Genomic DNA, 21,454 nt, shown 5'->3' with positions numbered 1-21,454 from the left:
CACCCACGGTGGACCTTCCGGACTAGCATAGACAAGGAAGAAAAGCCTGATGATCTTCCAAATAGTAACCAGTGAAAACCTTATGTATCAAAATAGAACATTGTCCAGTTCCCTTGAACCGGCCATCTGGAGGGACCAGTCACAAGAGCAGGACATTGTGTTTGGTGAGCTGAGCTGCATTAGGACAATAGCCACAAAGATGGACTCAAATATGCTGGTGATGGTGAAGACGCCATGAGACCTGGCAATATTTGGTTATGTTGACGTGAGTTTGCCCCCACGTGATGTCAGTTTAACCACACGACATGCCACCCTGATATTGATGCCCAGTAGGCCTTGGGGAGGCATGAGTGGCTCTGTGATGGAGAGATTTCCATCGGTGGGGACATCTTAGGACAGACATCATCTGCTGTGTGGTGTCAGGTGAGCTCCGCTTGCTGGGTGCTGCCTGGTGCCCTCGGGCAGACCAAACGCTGCAGGGCGCCCTGCATGTCGCGGTTCCTCAGCGTGTAGATAGCTGGGTAGAGTAGAGGCGTGAGGTTGATGTAGATGAGCGAGACCAGTTTGTCCTCCTCCAGGGAACGGCTGCGGAGGGGACGGGCGTACATGGCCGTGGCACAGCCGTAGTGGAGCACGGCAACCGTCAGATGGGACGCCACAGTGTTGAAGGCCTTGCGGCGTCCTGCAGCCCCACCCACACCCAGGATGACCACCAGCACTCTGGTGTAGGACAGCAGGATCAAGGCCAGAGGCAGCACCAGCAGTAGCAGGCAGGCGGCCAGGAGCACATTTTCTTGCAGGTCTCGGTTCCCACAGGCCAGCACCAGCACTGCCGGCAGGTCACAGAAGACGTGGTTGACCAGTCCGCCTTGGCAGAAAGGCAGCTGGAATATGGCAGTGGTGAGGCCTAAGGCCAGGAGAGAGCCGCCAGCACAGCAGGAGGCCAGCAGGCACCAGCAGAGCCCAGAGGTCATGAGTTGAGGGTAGTTGAGAGGCCGACAGATGGCCAGGTAGCGGTCCAAGGCCATGGCTGCCAACAGCAGGCACTCAGAGCCCCCCAGGGCCACAAAGAGGCCCATCTGGGCAGCACAAGTGGAGGCAGCCACAGCCTGGCCCCCTGGAGGTAGGAGGAAGCCAGCCAGCATGCGGGGGGTCAGCACCAGGGTGTAGGCCACCTCGACGCCTGACAGCGCGCCCAGGAAGAAGTACATGGGGGTATGCAGGGCAGGGTCCACGACCGCCAGGGCCAGGATGAGCAGGTTTCCTGCCAGTGTGGCCAGATAGAGAGGGAGGAGGAGGGCAAACAAGAGCACCCGGAGGCCTTGGGGCCACCCTGAGAAACCCAGGATGATGAATTCCTGCGGGCTTGTCCAGTTCCACTCGGGCCAATAGCTCGTGTTGGCGCCTGGGGGGAGAGTTGGGGAGGGGGGAGGCGCACAGGCTGGAGAGGACAGTCACAGAGACAAGGCCCTTGGAAAAAATACAGTAAAGTCTACCAAAGCCAAAAGCTGCCAGGAAAGGGACACTCGGTCTTGCCCCCTCTCCCCCCGCCCCCAAACAAGTGAGAGAAGAGTGACCTAGGTATCCCTTGGCAAAGGTGGAAGACTTATGAGACCAGGAAAAACGGGTTGTCTTAGCGAGTTCCTGCTCACAGGGTTCACTCCTAGCTCTCCCAGATCCAGGAACACTACGCCCAGCCTTCTCTGTTCCCTTTCTTGCTTCCCCGGGTTTCACTACTCACCCAATCTCGAACTCTCCATCATCCACGCCCTCCCGAAATCCAGGTGGCCCGACCCACTGCTCACTCTTCCTGTGTCCTCCCAGCCCGATCTGCTTCCAGGCCCCCATGTGTCACCTTCCCGGCCCTGTCCACTCAAATGTCACTTCTCTCTGGCATTCTCTGTCCTATAGCATCCATACCTAAGGACATCCTGCTTCTGAGGTGATGGTGATGAGGACGAGGAGCTGAATGCCCAGTAGAGGGATTGCTTCTGGTTTCTCCAGGACCAGTTCTTGATCAGCGGACCTGCTCTGCTGATGGCTAGAGAGAGTGGGTCCTGCAAACAAAACCTGGAGAGTGAAGGGGTTTGATCATTGTACACCTGCCCTCCTAGGGGCGTTCTCTGCAGGCAGATCACTGGCCTGTCTCATCTCATCCTCCCTAGCCTTTGCTTTGGGTTTTATTGATTTCTTTCCATTTCATCCCCTCAGCTGGCTTCTGATCAACTCCAGGGCCATGCTGGACCTGTCATCTCTTATCCAGTGATAGGGTGAAAATTACGGGGGGAAAAACATTCCAGCGAAGATGGCCCACCTCTCTCCATGGAGAATGGCCACCCAATGATGAAGAGTTATCTTCATGAGTGACAGCACCCACTTCCATGACCTAAATCAATCTCCAGATTCATCTCCTCTTTAGCTCCAAATAATGATGACCCCCACATGACGGAGTAGAAATACCACATAGGCTTCCCAAGGTCATTGTCACAGGATCAGATCACCCAGTCTTTCTGTTTCATCACCAGCCATTGATTAGCAGCAGGGTCCTTGAACATTTGCGTGCCAGGGTGCCTTTTCTCTTAGCTCAACACCCATTTCCACCAACATGTTCCACCAGTGCTTCCGTTCAACCTGTCCCAAACAGAATCCCGTATTTCTGACCCAACAGTTCTCTTTCTGTGTATGGAGTTAGCCCAGTGACGAAGTTAGAAATCAGGAAGTCCCTAGCGTCATTGCTTCTCCCTTGCCTTCAAGTACACTGGGCATTATGTCCCATTCCATATACCTCATATTCCAAGAGTGTTTGTCCTTTTACTCCTCGCTGGCACTGACTCTTGTGTTCTCATTTCTCAATGATTCCAACAGATTCTACATCGTCCTCCTGCATCCTGTCCACCTCCTCCTAGTTTCTCTTTCTTAACCACCAACTGGAATGACCTTTCTAAACTTTCTTTGCTTAAATTTACCCCCAGCCTTCACCACTCTTTACTTCCCAAACTTTTCACCATCACAAACACAAACTCAATACACGTTAGTGATACCTCCCAGTGCCATCTCCCCAGCCTCTGGGTAACCTCCCATCTACTTTCTGTCTCTATACCTTTGCCTGTTCTAGATATTTCACATAAATGGAATCATACAAGATTTGTCCTTTTGTGTCTGTTTCCTTTAACTTAACATTTCGCATGCCATAATATGTATCAGAACTTTATTTCGTAATAAAGACATGGTATAGATAGAGACCACATTAAGTTTATCCATTCATTTGTTAATGGACTCTTGGCTTGTTTCCATCTTCCGGCTGCAATAGTGCAATGAGGACTTCTGTTCCAGTATTTGCTTGAGTTCCTACTTACTTCCCCTTGTCTTCTGACAGACCCAGGAATGAAAGGAAGGCTCATGGTAATTCAGTGTATAATTTCTCAAGGAGCTAAATAGTCTTCTTTACCTTTAGGATGAAGTCCAAACTCTTTAGCGCGAAACCCAAGGTCCCTCATGATGATTATCTTCCACTTTTCCAGAATCACCTCACACTGCTCTCCATTGTGCAGCACATACTTCAGCTGGACTGGCTGACTCCAGCTCTGTATGTGATATCCCCATTTCCTGACAGCTCCACAGTCTCTACTCATCCGTTAAGGCTGAGCTCATGTGCCACGCCTGGGTAAAGACTCTTATCTCCCATGTCTGTTTGACACCAGCCTCTTCTTCCATGATTGCAGTAGCAACCATAGTAAACTTGGCTTCCTGGAAGCAAAGGTCAGAGTCATATTTATCTCCGTTGTTTATGGAAGATTGTATCTGAAGGCCTGAGTTCAGGAAACCTCACTTATTGCGCATTTGTGTCTCTTCTCAGTATCTCTATTAGTGTCCCTAACCTGAGCTTCTGACCTCCAAACTGCAGAGACCCAGAGACCTCACTCTTCCGCTCTCGACTACAATCAACTGCCCTGATTCTGTTGTCCTCTTCCCAAAAATGACCCTTGGCACTTATCATAAATGTCATCATTAGCCTCAATTGGAACATACAATCAATTGTCTTTGGAGTCAATAGCCTTTCCCCAAACTACTAGAATCAGATTAATCTCCCCAGCCAGCCATCACAGGTCCATTGTCTTCATCCTCTCTAAGTCATTCAACTCTCAGATTATTCTTCTTCATACACTCCACTCCTTAAAACATTGCTTCTTTGACACCCATCTCAAGTTCACCTTCCTGAAGAAGTCTTCCCTGTCTAGGTCAAATCACTAGTCCAAAGCACTTACATATCTACCATGATTACTGTCCACCAATGTCCACCAAACCTGATTATCTACATGGTTTCTTAATATTTGGCTAATTCCTCCTCTGCTCACTGGGGCCTGGGAATACATGGGGGTCCATTTTTGTAGCACATGAATCGATCACCACTGCATTAAAACCACAAAACCCACCCTCCAGCATCGACGGTGTGATGGTGAGCTCACCACTATACTTTACAATCTCAGTTTCCTCACCTGTAAAATGAGACTGTTGAATCAGATGACCTTTAAGATTTCTTCCAGTTCTGATCTTTCATAGTTCTATCAAAACTTGTGCTTGTGTTTTTGCTTTTATTCCCAGGTAAAGTGTTCATTTTTAAAGAGCTATTGCTATGTTTCAAAGGCCCGTAGGGAAGTTAGGAGTTAATAGTTTAATATGAAGTCAGCTAATAGATTAGACAACAACATGATGGTTGGTTATGAGTTGCCTTCAACTCAGACTCAGCTCATGGAGACATCGTGCACATTGGACCAAAACCCTGCCTGGTCCCAAGCCAGGCATCCCCATGACCAGTTGTGGATTGGACCCCTGTGTATCTATAAGGTTCTCACTGACTGATCTTCAGATTGTCCAAGTTTAGAAAGTTAAAACCCACTCGGCATTAGGGTAACACACAGCCTGCACTGAGAGGGGTGGCTGCACCTGAGGTGCATTGACCGAGAATCAGATCTAGGGTTTTCTGCGTGGAAGGCACGACTTCTCCAACTGAACCACCTTAGGCATAATTTAGTTGCTATCATTTTAGAGATCACAGAAGTGCCAAAGTACATTCCAAAACTCTGTGGAGCTTTAACAATGGACTTACATAGTGTCCGGTTTCACGTGTGTGTGCCAGTGCATACAGGGCCTCCTCACTCAACTCTGGGGTAGCCTCACATCACAGGCAAGTTGGAGAGCTGGAGGTGGGTTTGACTTCTATTCTTGGCGGCCTCTGATATGCTACGTGATGTTGTCTGGGTCATGTTTTCTCTCTGGGCCTCTGATTTCCCATCTATACTCCGTGGTGGTCTTCCAGTCCTCTCAGAGCAGGAGCCCATTTTGTTGTTGACACTCTTGGAGCCAGTAGGGGGCCGTGAAACAAACAGGGGCTTGGGGCTTATACACACCTGGCTCTAACTCTCAGCTCTTTGGCTTATCCAGTGTGTGAGCTGAGAGGGCATTTTAAACCTGCCCGAGCAGCAGCAGCAGCAGCAGCAGCAGCAGCAGCATAGGCAGTCCCATAAGGTTGTCTCAATGGTGGATAGTAAAGACGTACGGAAAGCAGCTGACAGAGTGGTCCCTACGCACAGGAAGCGCGATTGAGGGAAAAATGCCAAAACAGTAAGGTAGGCTCAGTCATTCTCTTTCGTCCCTGCCTCCCATCTACCCATTAGGTTCTATCCCAACTGGCATCTCTGGGAGGCATGTCATCTGGAGAGATTGGTAGTCCGGGGATGCAGGGTAAGGAGATGAATGCATGGGTCTGGGAGGCAGAGGCATGCAATAGACCAGCACTTCCTGTAATAGTCTTTCTGATTCCAAGGCCTGGGGGTCTTTATGTTTCCTGTCCCATTCCTTGCCGCTACCTCTTCCTCAGAGGCCCTGGACAATTGCCCATAGAGACCGACAGTGCTTCCAAGTTACCTTTTGTTTTAGTTGTCTAGAGCTGCTATGTCGGAAATACCATGAGGGGTGGCCTTACTTAACAAGTGCATCTATTGTCTCGCGGCTTAGACAGCTCCAGGTCTGAATTCAGGCTGCCGGCACTCAGAGAAGGTTTTCTCTCTGGAGGAAAGAAGGTCTTTGACACCTTGACCTTTGGCTCCTGGGAGATCTTCATGTGGCTTCTCTCTGCCCCACCCCCACTCCCTGCGTCCCATTCTCCTCCTTTTACATTTGGTAAGAATCGGCTGAAGACACACCCTACTCTAAGCCAGTCGCATGAACACATAACAAAGGCAACCCACGCCCAAATGGGATTATGACCACAGGCATAGAGGTTGGGATTTATAGCGCATGTTTTTGGAGACACAATTCAATCATAAAACCCTTCATTGCCAACATCCTCATGGTGCCTCCAAACACTGATGGGAGGCAGACAGCAGAGGCCAAACAGCAATAACTACTACCACAATTGCTGAGCCATTGATTGAGCCCTAACAACATGTCAGAGCTTCTCCAGTAACTAGGATTTGTCCTCAACTGATTGCAAAGTCTGTGCTCTTAGCCCTCTTTTCTGCATCTCTCTTATCAGTTTGTCTTTCCCCCTTTCAAATGAAGGACAACTAGAAGGGGCGTGAAGGAAAGAGAAAGCAGCAGATTCTGGGGCACACATAGAGAGGGGTGCAGAATCAGGGTAAGACATAAAACCAGAAGCAGGTAGAGGTGTGTGTGACCGGGGGCCGGTGGCAGACAAGTTTAAACTAAAGGCATGCGCCTTTTGAGATTGCACCCCCAGCTCAAGGGACTGACCAGGCTTTAGGTTGCTCTACAGAAAAAGAAAGAGAGGGAGTGAGAAAACTGAGAGGGCGAGAAAAGAAGAAAGAGGGTGAAAAGAGGAAGAGGAGGAGGAGGAGGAGTGTGTAGAAGCAAGAAGAAGAAACAGAAAAGAGAAGAGAATGACTCTCTGTTCATTTTTTTCATCAGATCCAAGCATCCTGCCAGGTTTCTGGACCTAGGATTTCATCCTCAGAGAGTTTCTTCCCCATTTCCTTATAGGAGTTTTGGTTGGATTCTGGCAGGAGCTTTGAAATCAGGACCTGGGAACCATTTTCCATGGCTCCTTCACTGGCCCTCTCTGGAGGAGAAAGGACACTTGACACAGCGAACAGCAATATCCAGGTTGAAAGCCATCAGGCACTGAATCCCAGCCCTCTTCCACTCCCAGCATTTTGGTAGGAAAAGCCCACTGCCCACCCTCCTGTCCTGGAGGAAAGGTAAGTCTTGGCAATGACTACTGAGAGAGAAAGAGAGAGAGAGAGAGAGAGAGAGAGAGAGAGAGAGATCAAGTCTAGGCTGAAAAGAAACTGACTGGGATTCATATATGAACACACCGTGTTTTCTGGTCTCCCCTCCACCACCTGCTTCCTTGCTGCTTCCTCACGAGCTCCACAGTATGAATGGTCCATGATCCCCCACTTCCCCCCGACATGATACACAAGTCTCCAATAACAGAATATCCTTTCCCCACCTGGAAATATAGCCATTCTTCAAGGTCCAGAGCAAATACCAACTCCTCTGTAAAGAAAAATAATAAAGTTGCAGGGAAGATTGTAGAGGATTTTGTAGGAAATGAGGACCAGAAGGACTCTATCATATCTCTCTTCCTCTCCTCCCCAACTTCTATTCCCAGTGACTTACAATAATAGGTTTCTCAGGACCCACTTAAAGACGTGGCTTGGTCTAAAGCTCTGGAGTCTCATTAGTGATCTCTCCACGCTGTGGCACCAAAGGAACCTGGTGGTCTCTGGAGAGTGAGGCCAGCAGGACTTGGGAAATCTGAATTTAGATATCCTAAGAGAATCTGAAACTTCTGGGCCAAGGGGACACTAAACAACCTCCCTGAAGTGCTGAAGAGCTTGCTCGCAACAAGAGTTGGGGCAAACTTGAAGCCAGGAGGGATGAGGCAGCCCGAGCAGGTTGGTAGTCAACACTCTGGAGAGAGGCAAGTTACTGCTGTCTTCACCTTTGCTCACAGGTTGACTGGAAACTGGTGGCCTCAGACGCATTGGCCGGTACTGCTGATGGGAGCAGATACCTTCTCCATCATCCTCAAATATGCTCCTCATCCCTGGAAATGACTCAAAAGTGTAAAACAACAAAGCCCATTGACACAGAATTTTTGTGTTCTCATTGTCCATTTGCAGGGAAAACCATGTCATTTTGAAAGATATCCTGCTGCTTCATTCACTATTGAATGATGTATAATTTTCATGGTAACATGTTTTCTGTTTTTGGTGTCAGTTCTATTCTTAAAAATATGAAATACCTGATTTAAAATTTTAAAAAGCACAAAGGTTATCTCTCCCAAAGTTCCTGCCTCTAAACTCATCCAGAGACAATGACTTCTATCAGGTCCTTATTTTTCCATACAGAGATAAGTATATACCAGATAATTCTACATGTATGTGTTACTCTTTCTAATTTACAAACTATCAACAATGTCACCATAGTACTATGTGTATTATTTCATTTAGAAATACGTCTTGGATAGGGCAAGATATGACAAAATAACAATCTGTGGATTATCAAGGGCTCATGAGGGAGGGGGGAGCGGGGAGGGAGGGGAAAAAAAAGAGGACCTGATGCAGAGGGCTTAAGTGGAGAGCAAATGCTTTGAGAGTGATTAGGACAAAGAATGTATGGATGTGCTTTATACAATTGATGTATGTATATGTGTGGATTGTGATAAGAGTTGTATGAGCCCCTAATAAAATGTTTAAAAAAGAAATACATCTTGGTCCGAATTCTACCTTGCAGGCCTGGATAGGACAGAGGCTGTACACTGGTATATATGAGGGCTGGAGGTACAGGGAATCCAGGGTGGATGATACCTTCAGGACCAAGGGTGTGAGGGACGATGCTGGGAGAGTGGAGGGTGAGTGGGTTGGAAAGGGGGAACTGATTACAAGGATCCACATGTGACCTCTTCCCTGGAAGAGGGACAGCAGAGAAGGGGGGAAGGGAGACTCCGGATAGGGCAAGATATGATAAAACAACGAGGTATAAATTACCAAGGGCATATGAGGGAGGGGGGAAGGGGGAGGGAGGGGGGAAAAAAAAGAGGACCTGATGCAAGGGGCTTAAGTGGAGAGCAAATGCCTTGAGAATGATTGGGGCAGGGAATGTATGGATGTGCTTTATGCAATTGATGTATGTATATGTATGGATTGTGGTAAAAGTTGTTTGAGTCCCTAATAAAATGTAAAAGAAGAAAAGAGAAAAAAATGATTAGGGCAAAGACTGTACAGATGTGCTTTATACAATTGATGTATGTATATGTATGAACTGTGAAAAGAATTGTATCAGCCCCAATAAATTGTTAAAATAAAAAAAAAAAGAGTTGTATGAGTCCCTAATAAAATGTATAAAAAGAAAAGAGGAGAAAAAAATGATTAGGGCAAAGACTGTACAGATGTGCTTTATACAAATGATGTATGTATATGTATGAACTGTGATAAGAATTGTATGAGCCCCTAATAAATTGTTAAAATTTTTTAAAAAAGGAAAAAAAAGAAATACATCTTGGAAATCATTTTATATGAGCATTGTTTGTTTACCTAGCAAATATTTATATAGTGTTCTAGCCAACAGAGAAATATTAACCTATTCAATCATCACAATACCTCTGTTGTATAAACACTATTATCATCACTAAGGCGCAGAGATGTTCAGTAGTTTGCCTGGGAGAGAGAAATAGAAACATGTTGTTGTAAGGTATATGCAAATTGGTATATTCACATGAAGAATGTGATCAATCGAATATTTATACTATAGATTCTAAAGTAAACAGCAAAAATCACAACAAATAGCGCTAAAAAGAAAATAAGTTTAAGTAGATAAAAAGATGCTATACAAATGCACAATTATTTCAAAAGAAGGGATAAGAGAACATAGAAAAAAAGAAAGTGAATCCAAAAGTGATGATTTAAATTTAAATTCAAGCACATAGTAATCACATGGCTTGTAAATGATCTGAATACTCCCAATAAAAGACCAGGCATCTCCAGTAAGGGAAAAGTAAAAGCACAGAAAAGAAGCTAGCACAAATCAAAAGAACGCGGGAGTGGCTGTCTTGTTATCAGAAAAAACATCTTTCAGAGCAAAGAACGGTGTTCTTAGGGGCTGTTGATGTGATTCTGACTAGAAGCTTACGTACAACAGAACGAAACGCCACGGGAGCCGCACCAGCCTCCCCCGTGTTCGTAAGCTTGAGTCCACTGTTGCAGCCGCTGTGTCAATCCATCTCCTGGAAGGTCTTCCTCCTTTTCTTTTTTTATAAATCATTTTATTGGGGGCTCGTACAAACCTTATCACAATCCTTACATCCACCCATTGTGTCAAGCACATTTGTACATTTGTTTCGCTCATCATTCTCAAAACATTTGTTTTCTATTTGAGCCCTTGGTAATAACTCCTCATTTTTCTCCTCCCTCATGAACCCTTGATAATTTGTAAAGTATCATTTTTCCATGTCTTGAACTGTCCAATGTCTCCCTTTACCCTCATATCTGTCGTCTATCCCCCTGGGAGGAGGTTATAGATAGGTCACTGTGATCGGTTCTCCTTCCCCCCCCCCCCACTTTCCCTTTTCTTTCCTGGTAGGGCTACTCTCAATATTGGTCTTGAGGAGTTTGTCTGTCCTGTTTCCCTCTTATCTGTACCCATGTACATGCTCTGGTCTAGCCAGATTTGTAAGGTAGAATTTGGGTCATGATAGTGGGGGTGAAGAAACATTAAAGAACCAGAGGAAAGCTGTATGTTTCATCAGTGCTATACTGTACCCTGAATGACCCATCTTCTCCCACAACACTTCTGTAAGGGGATGTCCAATTGCCTACAGATTGGCTTTGGGCCTCCACTCCACTTTCTACCCAACAACATTCACATTGACATGATTTTTTGTTCTGAGTCTTTGATGCCTGATACCCGATCCTGTTGACACCTCGTGACCACACAGGCTGGTGTGCTTCTTCCATGTAGGCTTTGTTGCTGCTGAGCTAGATGGCTGCTTGTTTACCTTCAAGTCTTTAAGACCCTAGATGCTATATCTTTTGATAGCCGGGCTCCATCAGCTTTCTTCATCACATTTGTTAATGCACTGATTTGTCTTCAGCAATCGTGTCAGAAAGGTGAGCATCTCCTTCCTCCCCCAACTACCATGATCCGAATTCTACCTTGCAGGGCTGGATAGGGCAGAGGTACATATGAGGGCTGGAGGCACAGGGAATCCAGAGTGGATGATACCTTCAGGACCAAGGGTGTGAGGGGCGATGCTGGGAGAGTAGAGGGCGAGTGGGTTGGAAAGGGGGAACTGATTACAAGGATCCACATGTGACCTCCTCCCTGGGAGAAGGACGACAGAGAAGGGGGGGGAGGGAGACTCTGGATAGGGCAAGATATGACAAAATAACGATGTATAAATTACCAAGGGCACATTAGGGAGCGGGGAGCGGGGAGGGAGGGGGAAAAAAAAGAGGACCTGATGCAAAGGGCTTAAGTGGAGAGCAAATGCTTTGAGAATGATTGGGGCAGGGAATGTATGGATGTGCTTTATACAATTGATGTATGTATATGTGTGGATTGTGATAAGAGTTGTATGAGTCCCTAATAAAATGTAAAAAAAGAAAAGAGGAGAAAAAAAAAAGAAAATGATTAGCGCAAAGAATGTACAGATGTGCTTTATACAATTGATGTATGTATATGTATGGACAGTGATAAGAGCTGTATGAGCCCCTAATAAATTGCTTTTTTTAAAAAAAGAATAACAAAACTTTTGTAATAGGAATAAGACATTAAGATGTAAGAGTCCCTAATAAAAGCATTTAATAAAAAAAAAGAAAGAAAGGTGAGCATCTCAGAATGCCGGATTATTAAAACAAGGTGTTGTGTTGAGGGAGTAGTTGAGTAGAGGCCCAATGTCCATCTGCTTCTTTAATACTAAACCTATAAATATATGTACAGAGATCTATTTCCCCATTGTCATATATAAATATATTTACATATGCACATGCCTATATTTAGACCTCTATAAATGCCCTTTGCCTCCTAGTTCTTTCCTCTACTTCCTTTTACTTTCCTCTTGTCCCACTATCATGCTCAGCCTTCATGTGGGTTTCAGTAACTCCTCTCTGTTACATTGCCCTTGATCATGCCCTACCAGACCTCCTACATCCTCCTCACCATTGATTTTAGATCACTTGTTTTCCCTTTGTCCTTGGGTTTGTTAACACCCACTTCCTTTCCCCTTGGAACTATTATCCCATTGTTTTCTCCTCTGGCTTGTTTATCCTGACTGTCTTATTTAGATAGACATGCAGACATAATAATATACACAAACACAAGTCTTCCTCTTTTTCATTGCCTCTCTGCTTTTTCAAGGGCTAGTTGGAAAGTTTTTGCACAGTCAATAAAACACAAGTAAACATCTTTCTGGTATTCTCTGCTTTGAGCAAAGATCCTTCCAACGTCAGCAATTATATTCCTGGTTCCATGTCTTCTTCTGAATCAGGTTGGGATTCCTGGAACCCGCCTATTATACTGCAATAAATGTCGTTAAATGGTATTCAGCAAATTTTTACTTGCATGTGATATTAATGTTACTGTTAGATAATTTCCTCATTCTCTAGGGTCATCTGTCTTTGTAATGAGTACAAAGATGGATCTTTTCTGGTCAGTGTGGTAGTTACATAATCTGGTGTCAATTTGAGACTATTAAGAGTGAAGGGGTGGAGTTTAGCCTGTCAATCAGGTCGCAGCTTGGTGACCTCATTTGGAGGCCCTGGGGGATAAATAGCTCACTGAAGGCCAGACCCACACTCTATTTCATCTTCCTGTTGACAAGATCCACGAAGCTACGCTCATGGACCCAGAACCCTGGAGCTGGAGGAACCACGTGGAGACCCACACCAGTGCTGAAATGATTCCACCACCAATGGATCCACAAGACTTTCCACGCACTGACCAGTGATCTTCCATTGCATATGGTCTGTGAGTCTGAAGAGGAATTTAGAGACTGGTATCAGACATATGGGCTAATATCAAACTTATGGACTTGATCTAGGCTGGGCTGGGATGTTTTCTTAATGTACAATTACTCTTTGATATAAAGTTATCTCTCACACACATATGAGTTTCCCTGGATTTGTTTCTCTAGTCAACCAAGACTAACACAGTCAGGTTCCTGTTTTCCAAATTTCTTGGTATAGGTGAGCACTTCCAGTGCTTTATCTGTTTGCTGAAATATTTCCGTTTTTAGCTAATGTCTTCAGTTCTTGATCATATGCTACTTCTTGGAGTTGTTGAACTTGAGGTCAAACTACTTCTTTTTGGTTCAATGACTCTGTTCCTTTCATCATCTTTTGATGCTTCCTTCATCGTTCAATATTTTGCCCATAGACTTCTCCTTGAGTTTACACCTGGAGGCCTGACTTTTTCTTCAGTTCTTTCCATTTAAGATATGCTGAGCATGCGCTTCTCTTCTGGTTTCTAACTCTAGGTCTTTGCCTAGTTCATTAAAATGTGTCTTCTTCAGCTGCCCTTAGAAACGTCTGTTTAGCGCTTTTACTTATTTCCCCTCCCCCATTTGTCTGTTATTTCACGATCAAGAGCAAGTGTCCAAAAAAAAGAACAAGTCTCTCAGTTTCTTCTGACGTTCATTTTGATCTTTCCTTTATTTTTAATGACCTTTTGCTTTCTCGTTATGTGATGTTCTTAATGTCATCACACAGTTCATTAGCTCTTCTGTCAGTGCTGTTCAGTGAGTCCAGTCTGATCTTGAAATTCACGTGGGATATACTCAAGGCCGTGGTTTGGCTCTCATGCACTTATTTTAATGGTCCTCAGCTTCAGCCTGAATTTACATATGCACGAACAACTGATGTTCTGTTCCACAATCAACCCCTGGCCTTGGTTTAGATGCTGATAATAAGCTTCACCATCATCTCTTCTCACAGATATAGTCAATTTGATTCTTGTGCCTTCCACCTGGGGAAGTGCATGCATATAGACGCCTTTTGTGTTGTTGAAAGGAGATATTTTTCTATGAAGAAGTTGTTGGTCTTGCAAAATCCAAATATAGAATGTTCCATACCAGTCCCTTTCAGCTGACTAATGCTTAAGATATTGGTTTTTATGCATGCCATTTCATTTTTGAAGACTTCTAATTTCCCTAGATTCATACTTTGTATATTTATTCACAGCTGTTCCCTCTTATTTTGTGTCATCCCCATCAGTAAGTGAGGATCTGGAGAGCTTTACTCCTTCCACATCGTGGTAATTGACTCTACTTTGAGAAGGCAACTCTTTCTCAGTCATGTTTTGAAGGCTTCCAACCCAAGGGACGTATCTTCTGGCTTTATAGCCGACAATGTTCTGCTGCTAGTCATAAGATTCTCAAGGGCTCAGTCAGGTGCAGTAAAGCACTGATGAAACACACAACTTCCCTCTAGTTCTTTAAGGCTTCCTCTCCCCCAAACCCCACTATCATGACCCCAATTCTACCTTACAAACCTGGCTAGACCAGAACATGTACAAAACACAGGGAATCCAGGACAGATAACCCCTCAGAACCAATACAGGGAGTAGCGATACTAGGAAGGTAAGGGAAGGGAGGTAGTGAGTGTGGGGAAACCGATCATAATGATCGATGTATAGCCCCACCCCAGGGGGATGGACAACAGAAAAGTGGGTGAAGGGAGAAAGCAGTCAGTGTAAGACATGAAAAAAAATTATAAATTATCAAGCGTTCATGGGGGAGGGAGGAAAAACATGAGGAGCTGATATCAAGGGCTCAAGTAGGAAGAAAATGTTTTGAAAAAGATGATGGCAACATATGTACAGGTGTGCTTGACACAATGGATATATGTATGGATTGTGATAAGAGCTGTAAGAGCCCCCAATAAAATAAATTAAAAAAAAAAGATTTTCAGCAGCTCTTTCCTCAGAAGTGGACAGCCTGTCCCTTCTTTGTTCTCAGTCTGGAAGCTCTGCTGAGACCTGTTCACCTTGGGTATTTGCCAGTGATATTGCTTCCAGCATCCCAACAACACTTGAGCCACCACTGTATAACAAGCAAATCGACAGAGAAGTTGCTGTTCTTAGGTGTTGGAACTAAGTACTGAAGGACAAGACACTATCGGGCGTGAGCCATCCCCACCACCATTGCCATGTTAGAGCCCAGGGTTGAAACCACGGGGTCTCTCCATTTCCTTGAGGGTTCACGTTTTCTTCATTGACCCTCTAATTTACCATGCATGATGTCCTTCTTCAGGAACTGGTACCCCCGAGAACATATGCAAAGTGTTAAAAGGAAGCCTCACCAGGGAGGCTCCTGGGAGCGTGCTGTTTGCACTTTCCCTGCATAAAACTGTTTATTCTTTGGGCAATCCACAGTATGGTCAGTATTCTTCAATATTATGATTCAAATGCATCAATCCTTCGTTGGTGTTCCTTGTTCACTGTCTAGCATGCACATGAGGTGATTGAAAATACCATGGCTTGGTCCAGGAGCACCTTCATTCTCAAAGTAGCATCTTTGCTGTGTGGCACGTTCAAGAAGTCTTTGGCAGCAGACTTGTTCAATGCAGTCTGTGGTTGGATCCTTTCACTGTGGCATTCTTGGGCACGGATCCATGTGAAATGAAATACTGGACAACTTCAATATTTTCTCCTTTTATCATGATGTGTATTGATCCAGTTGTGATCCAGTTGTGTATTGATCTAGTTTGTTTTATTTATGTTGAAGTATAATCCATAGTACAGTCTTCAATTTTCTAGTGTTTCAAATTCTCTTCACTTTCAGCAAGCAAGGTTGTGTAATGTGCTTGTTTCAGGCTTTAATGAATAGTCTTTCAATCCTGATGTTGCGGCTTCTTGGATGATTTGCTCAGTGTACATATTGAATACATATGCTGAAAGAATATAGCCTTAATGCACATCTTTCCTGAGTTTATGGCATTCAGTATCCCCTTGTTCTGTCTGCACACCTGAGTGTTGGTCTATGTTCAGGTTGCTCAGGAACAAGATTAAGTCTTCTGAAATTCCTGTTCTATACAATGTCATGTATAATTTGTACTAACACACAGATGAATGCCTCTGTTGGTCAAGCAAACAAAGTAAACGGTATTCTGATAATCTCTGCTTTCAGTCGAGATTCATCGACATAATCAATGAGATCCCTCAGTCCACATCCTCTCCTGAACCCAGACTGAATTCCTCGCAGATCTTTGATGATATACGGCTACTGCCAGTTTTAAGTTATCTTCGGGAAAATCGTACTTGAATGTGGAGTCTGTTGGCTCACCTCTCTTTAGAATGGACACAAATATGTAGCTATTCCAGTTGGTTGACCAAACTTCTCAGGATAGATAGTGCTTCCAGCATTGCACTTGTTTGTTGAAATATTTCAATTGATATGCCAGCAACTCCCGGAGCCTTGCTTTTAGCCAGTGCCTTCAGTGCAGCTTAGACTGCTTTTTGTTTTTTAATACCATTCACTTTTGGAATAGTTGAATGCTGACCAATTGCCTTTGGTAAAGGTATTCTGTGTATCCCTTTTGCTTTCTTTTGAAGCTTCCTGCATTGTTTAATATTTTGCCCATAGAATTCTCCTTTATTTTAATTTGATGCTTGGATTGTTTCTTGAGTTCTTTCAACTTGAGGAATGCTGAGCATGTACTTCCCTTTTTGGTTTGTCAAACTCCAGATCTGTGACCGTTTCATCATAATACATCATTTTGTATTCTCAATTTGCTCTTTGAAGCCTTTAAAAAAATCATTTTGTTGGGGGCTCTTACAGCTCTTATCACAATCCATTGTGTCCAGCCCTTTTGTACATTTGTTGTCATCATTTTCAAAAACATTTTTTCTGCCTGAGCCCTTGGTATCAGCTCCTTTTTAATTTTCCCTCCCTCCCTCATGAACCCTTGATAAATTATTTAAAATTTTAATGTCTTAGACCAACCACTGTCTCCCTTCACCCACTTTTCTGTTGTTTGTCCCCCTGGGGTGGTTATATGATGATCATTGTGATCAGTTACCCCTTTCTCCCTCCACCTTCCCCTACCCTTCTGGTATGGCTACTCTCATTATTGGTCCAGAGGGGTTTATCTGTCCTGGATTCCCTGTGTTTTGAGCTCTTATCTGTACCCATGTACATGCTCTGGTCTAGCTGGATTTGTAAGGTAGAATTGGCTCTTTGAAACCTTTCCAGATTTTACTACATCATTTATTCCATTTATTCTAGCTACCCTGTATTCGGAAGCTTTGGTACTGCTGTCAGGCATACATTGGACTGCTAACAGCAAGATTTGTATGGGCAAAATATTGAACTCGAACAATGCAGAAATCGTCAAAAAAGATGGAAAGAATCCAAGGAGTCACTGCACCAAAAACAACTAGTTGACATTCCACCCTTTCAACAAAAACAAGGCTCCATGAATTGATAGAATCCCAAGTGAAGTGTTTCAACAGGCGAATGATGCACTGGAAACACTTACCTATGCCAAGACATTTGGAAGATAGCTATTTGACCAACTGATGGGGGTTAGGGGTACAGATAGGAACTGGAAACACAGGGAATCCAGGGCGGATGATCCCTTCAGGACCAGGGGTGTGAGTGGCAATACTAGGAGCGTAGAGGGAGAGTGGGTTGGAAAGGGGGAACTGATTACAAGGATGTACATGTGACTTCCTCCCTGGGGGACGGACAACAGAAAAAATGGGTGAAGGGAGATGTCAGACAGGGCAAGATATGACAAAATAATTTATAAATTATCAAGGGTTCATGAGGGAGGTGGAAGCAGGGAGGGAGGGGAAAAATGAGGACCTGATGCCAGGGACTTAAGTGGAGAGCAAATGTTTTGAGACTGATGAGGGCAATGAATGTACAAATGTGCTTTACACAATTGATGTATGGATTGTGACAAGAGTTGTACAAGCCCCTAATAAAACGATTATTAAAAAGCCTGTAAATAGTTCAAGGTCTGTTTGTTGACCTTTCGGAGTGTTTTCCTGTTGAGTCTTATGGGGTGCCACGCCCTGACCCCAAAATCTATTTTTGATATTCCCTTGGGACTTCCTTGCTCTGCTCCCCTTGCTGTTCTGTTGCACGCCCTTAGTGTTTTGCCTGTGTGGTGGGGTCAGATCAGGTGCAAGTCCCACACTGTTTTTCCAGTGTTGTCCCCCATAAGGCTAAACTCCATTATCTTTTAATCCCATTCCCTCACAGACTTTTTTAAGCCCCCCTCATCTTCACATAAAGTGTTATTTTAAATGAGAATTTTTCACCTTGGGAAGGTATTTAAAGAATTATTTTATATCTGTCTCTGATATTGGATGTTAAGCATTAAATTGCACATCAATTGCACAATCGCTTCCAATCAACGGTTCTTGAAAATATCTCATTTGCATGATTTAAGTGGATTTTTAAGAATGAACATTTCTGTTACACTTTCACCAAGGTTTGAAAAATGCTTCTGAAAAGGTAGTTTGAACTGGAAATGTGCATTCACCGCATCTTCTCAGGTTAGCTTTCGACTACACAGGAAGTGCAAAAATATCCCTGATCCTGTGTGTGATTCAAACAATATTAGTTGTCATTGAAATGACTTTGCCATGGTGTGAGTTTCTCATGTTAAGTTTTCCTTTTTAGTTTTATATTGGATTTATTAAGAAATTTCAGGTTGAATTTAGCTAGATTGAATGTATTTCCAAATAAGAATCTCATTTCCAAATCCCTTTGATGTTTGATAATAGTGAAGAAGGCTCATTCTTATTCAGAAATTTGGGGCCGGACCTCAAAAGGAAACATCTCTGCTACATATAAGAAGGAGTTTTATTTCTAAATGGGGCTTTGGTGGGGTTGGTGTGAGTACAGGTCTGTCCCGACAGTGATTAATTTCCCCCCTCCAGGCCTTAGAGCTGCTGAGGAGCCTAAGGCAGTGGTAGTGGTGGGAGGACACCAGTGTCAGGACGGTGCCACTTCCTGTGGTCACTGAAGCTTCTCATTGGGCCACGGGTTTTCTTCTGGATGCACTGCCATGGCAGCCATCTCACTGGGAGGCTGGTTGGAGGCCGACCCTGGCCCTCTGTCTTCTCCGGTTTGGGCACCTGGGGAGAGGAACAGGTTAGAGACCAGGAGAGACTTGTTGGCTCAAGAGGGCACTGATCCCCTGGCAGGATCCCCATCCTTCACTGTGGGCAGCCTTACAGCAGGTCCGCTTGGCATTCAGGGAAGGAGGGGTTCAGTGTAGGGATGAACCTCACAGCTGGGGTGTCCCTTCAAGGCCCTATGTTCCTCCCACCTCTCCCCCTCTCCTCAGGGCCTAACAAGTCTACTCTTTGACCCCTCCATTGTGACCCTCTGACCTAGGACTATTCTGTTCCACTACTCCCTTATGCCTGCCCACGACCGCCTCCCCTCCAGTCTTTCAGCCTCATCTCTCCCTTTCTGCTCCCCCGGCCCCATAATCTGTCTCCCTCCCTCTTTGACTCTATCTTTCTTCTACTCTGTCTATTCCTTGTCCTCTGTGCTCCTCTCTTCCTGTCTGTCCCATTGGATTCTGCGTGTCCTGCCATCCCCTGTCAGAGCCCGGTCCCTCGCTGCCTATTCCGTGCCCCCACCACCCCATAGCAGGAGGCAGTTCATACCTTTGGGTGGTGGGTTCTGGAGGTTATCATGGGTGTTAACAGCCGGGCAGGGAGCGGCCATGGCGCTGGGCACTGGGGTGGCCAGGAGCAGCAGCAGCAGCAGGACCAACGAGGGCCACATGATAGGACGCGCAAGGCAGCTGGCTGGCAAGGGCTGAGCGGTCAGATCAACGCTAGGCCCCTACCTTACTAAGTCCCGCCCAGCGCTGAAGTCCCGCCCATTTTTCAGGCTCCACTCCCAGGTCAGGTAACTCCGTGGCACGTCAAGAACATACACCCTTAACGTCCCCCAACACCAGTCTCCCGCTCCCCACCCCCCACCCAGCCTTGGAACTAGACCTCACCTGTGATTCACGCCCTGCTTCACCTTCGCTTTGTCTACTCTGCCTTCTGCCCTACTTGAGTCAGCCCCACACACAGCCTGATTGCTGCTTTCCAGTTCCCCACAAACTGTTAAATCCAAACCGATGCCCTCTTCCAGCCCGAGCCGCGCCCCTACTGCTGACCACGCTCTCGAGTCCGAGCCACGCCCCTGCACGCGGTTCGTGCAATCCCGCGTTCTAATGGCCACGCCCTAACGGGGCTGAGCCACGCTCTTATGGGGCCGAGCCACATTCCTGCTCCTTAGCCAAGCCTCCTGCCCTCTGGTCTCAGCCCCATCAGCAGACCACACCCCTTGAGCCGGACCTGTGCCTCTTTTCTTTGACCTCCTGCCTAGTGCACAAACGGGGTCTCCATCCCAACGATCACGTGCCACGCACGGGCAGACCACAAGCCTCAGCGGCACAACCGTTGAGGGATCGGCTGCTACTTCCAAGGTCTCCCGTTTTAGTGAGAGAAAGATGTGGCAGTCTGCTTCTGTACAGACGACAGCCTTGGAAAACATGGTGCAATTCTATTTTGTCCCATAAGGTCGCTGAGCCGGAAGTCAGTGTGTTACTTTGTAGTTGATGTTCAGAACCCATATCAGGTCTCCATCCTCCTGACCTCATCTCTAGTTGTCGAGCATGTACCTGGATACTCAATGTGGCCTTTATCTTCTGACTCTGGCCCCTAAGTGGAAAGCCCAAACTGGCTTCTTTCCTAATAGACCATACTCCCTCGACTGCGCCAGCACCTGGGCCACACCTGTTGCTTGACACAGGAACGCCCAGCCCAGACTCAGCTTCATGCCAGCACCTGGGTGTCTCTCCCTAATTCTCCCTGATCCCATCTTTAGGCCTTAAAATGATTAAGAGGCAGTGATGTAGTGACCATGACCCCAAGTACTGTTCTTGGCCTATTAAAATGCCTGCCTTTTCCAAAAACCTGAGCTCCTCAGGACCTAAAGGTTCACAGTGCTGTGGGCCACACCAGTTGGGTGCCAGAAGCCAGGCCCTGAAGCTAAGTCCTCTGTCTGGTTCCCCCTAGATCTGGGGAGGACTGGCACTACTCGCTTTCTCGCTGGTACTCTCTCCTGCCCATCGATCTGTAGCTGTTCAAATTTACTTCAGGTAGGAATGCATGATTTACTTGATGAAGTTAAGAATGGGAAATATTCAGTCAGAACCATGTGCCAGGATACGGTTGTGAATTTCCATCCGTGAATGAGTGACCTTATTAGGGAAATCTTAGTAAAAACACGTTTGAGTGAAATCCTATGCTTAATGCTACAAAATGGAGATGTTGAAAATCATATCCCTATTTGTAAAAAAAAAAAAATCATATCCCTATTTGTACTTGAAAACTGGGAATCAATAGAACTATGCAATACTCTTAGGTGTTAAAAGCAGTGCAGGTATATGGAGTTACTCAGTTAAATAGC

At 45.4% G+C, this 21,454-nt stretch overlaps 1 protein-coding gene across 1 annotated transcript; it reads right to left on the bottom strand.

The window, feature by feature from the left end:
• Window positions 1–419: 419 nt before the first annotated feature.
• LOC142422999 (olfactory receptor 10AC1-like) lies at window positions 420–19,771 on the bottom strand. The gene is made up of 2 exons (XM_075528194.1): window positions 19,651–19,771; window positions 420–1,405 (listed from the first exon to the last, which is right to left on the bottom strand). The coding sequence occupies exons 1-2, from the start codon at window positions 19,769–19,771 to the stop codon at window positions 420–422; spliced, it is 1,107 nt and encodes a 368-aa protein (XP_075384309.1).
• Between the last annotated feature and the right edge of the window lie 1,683 nt (window positions 19,772–21,454).

This window comes from Tenrec ecaudatus, chromosome 12 (assembly GCF_050624435.1).
Source record: "Tenrec ecaudatus isolate mTenEca1 chromosome 12, mTenEca1.hap1, whole genome shotgun sequence".
Classification (NCBI taxonomy): Eukaryota; Metazoa; Chordata; class Mammalia; order Afrosoricida; family Tenrecidae; genus Tenrec; species Tenrec ecaudatus.
This window is presented reverse-complemented; position numbering and strand designations above follow the sequence as displayed.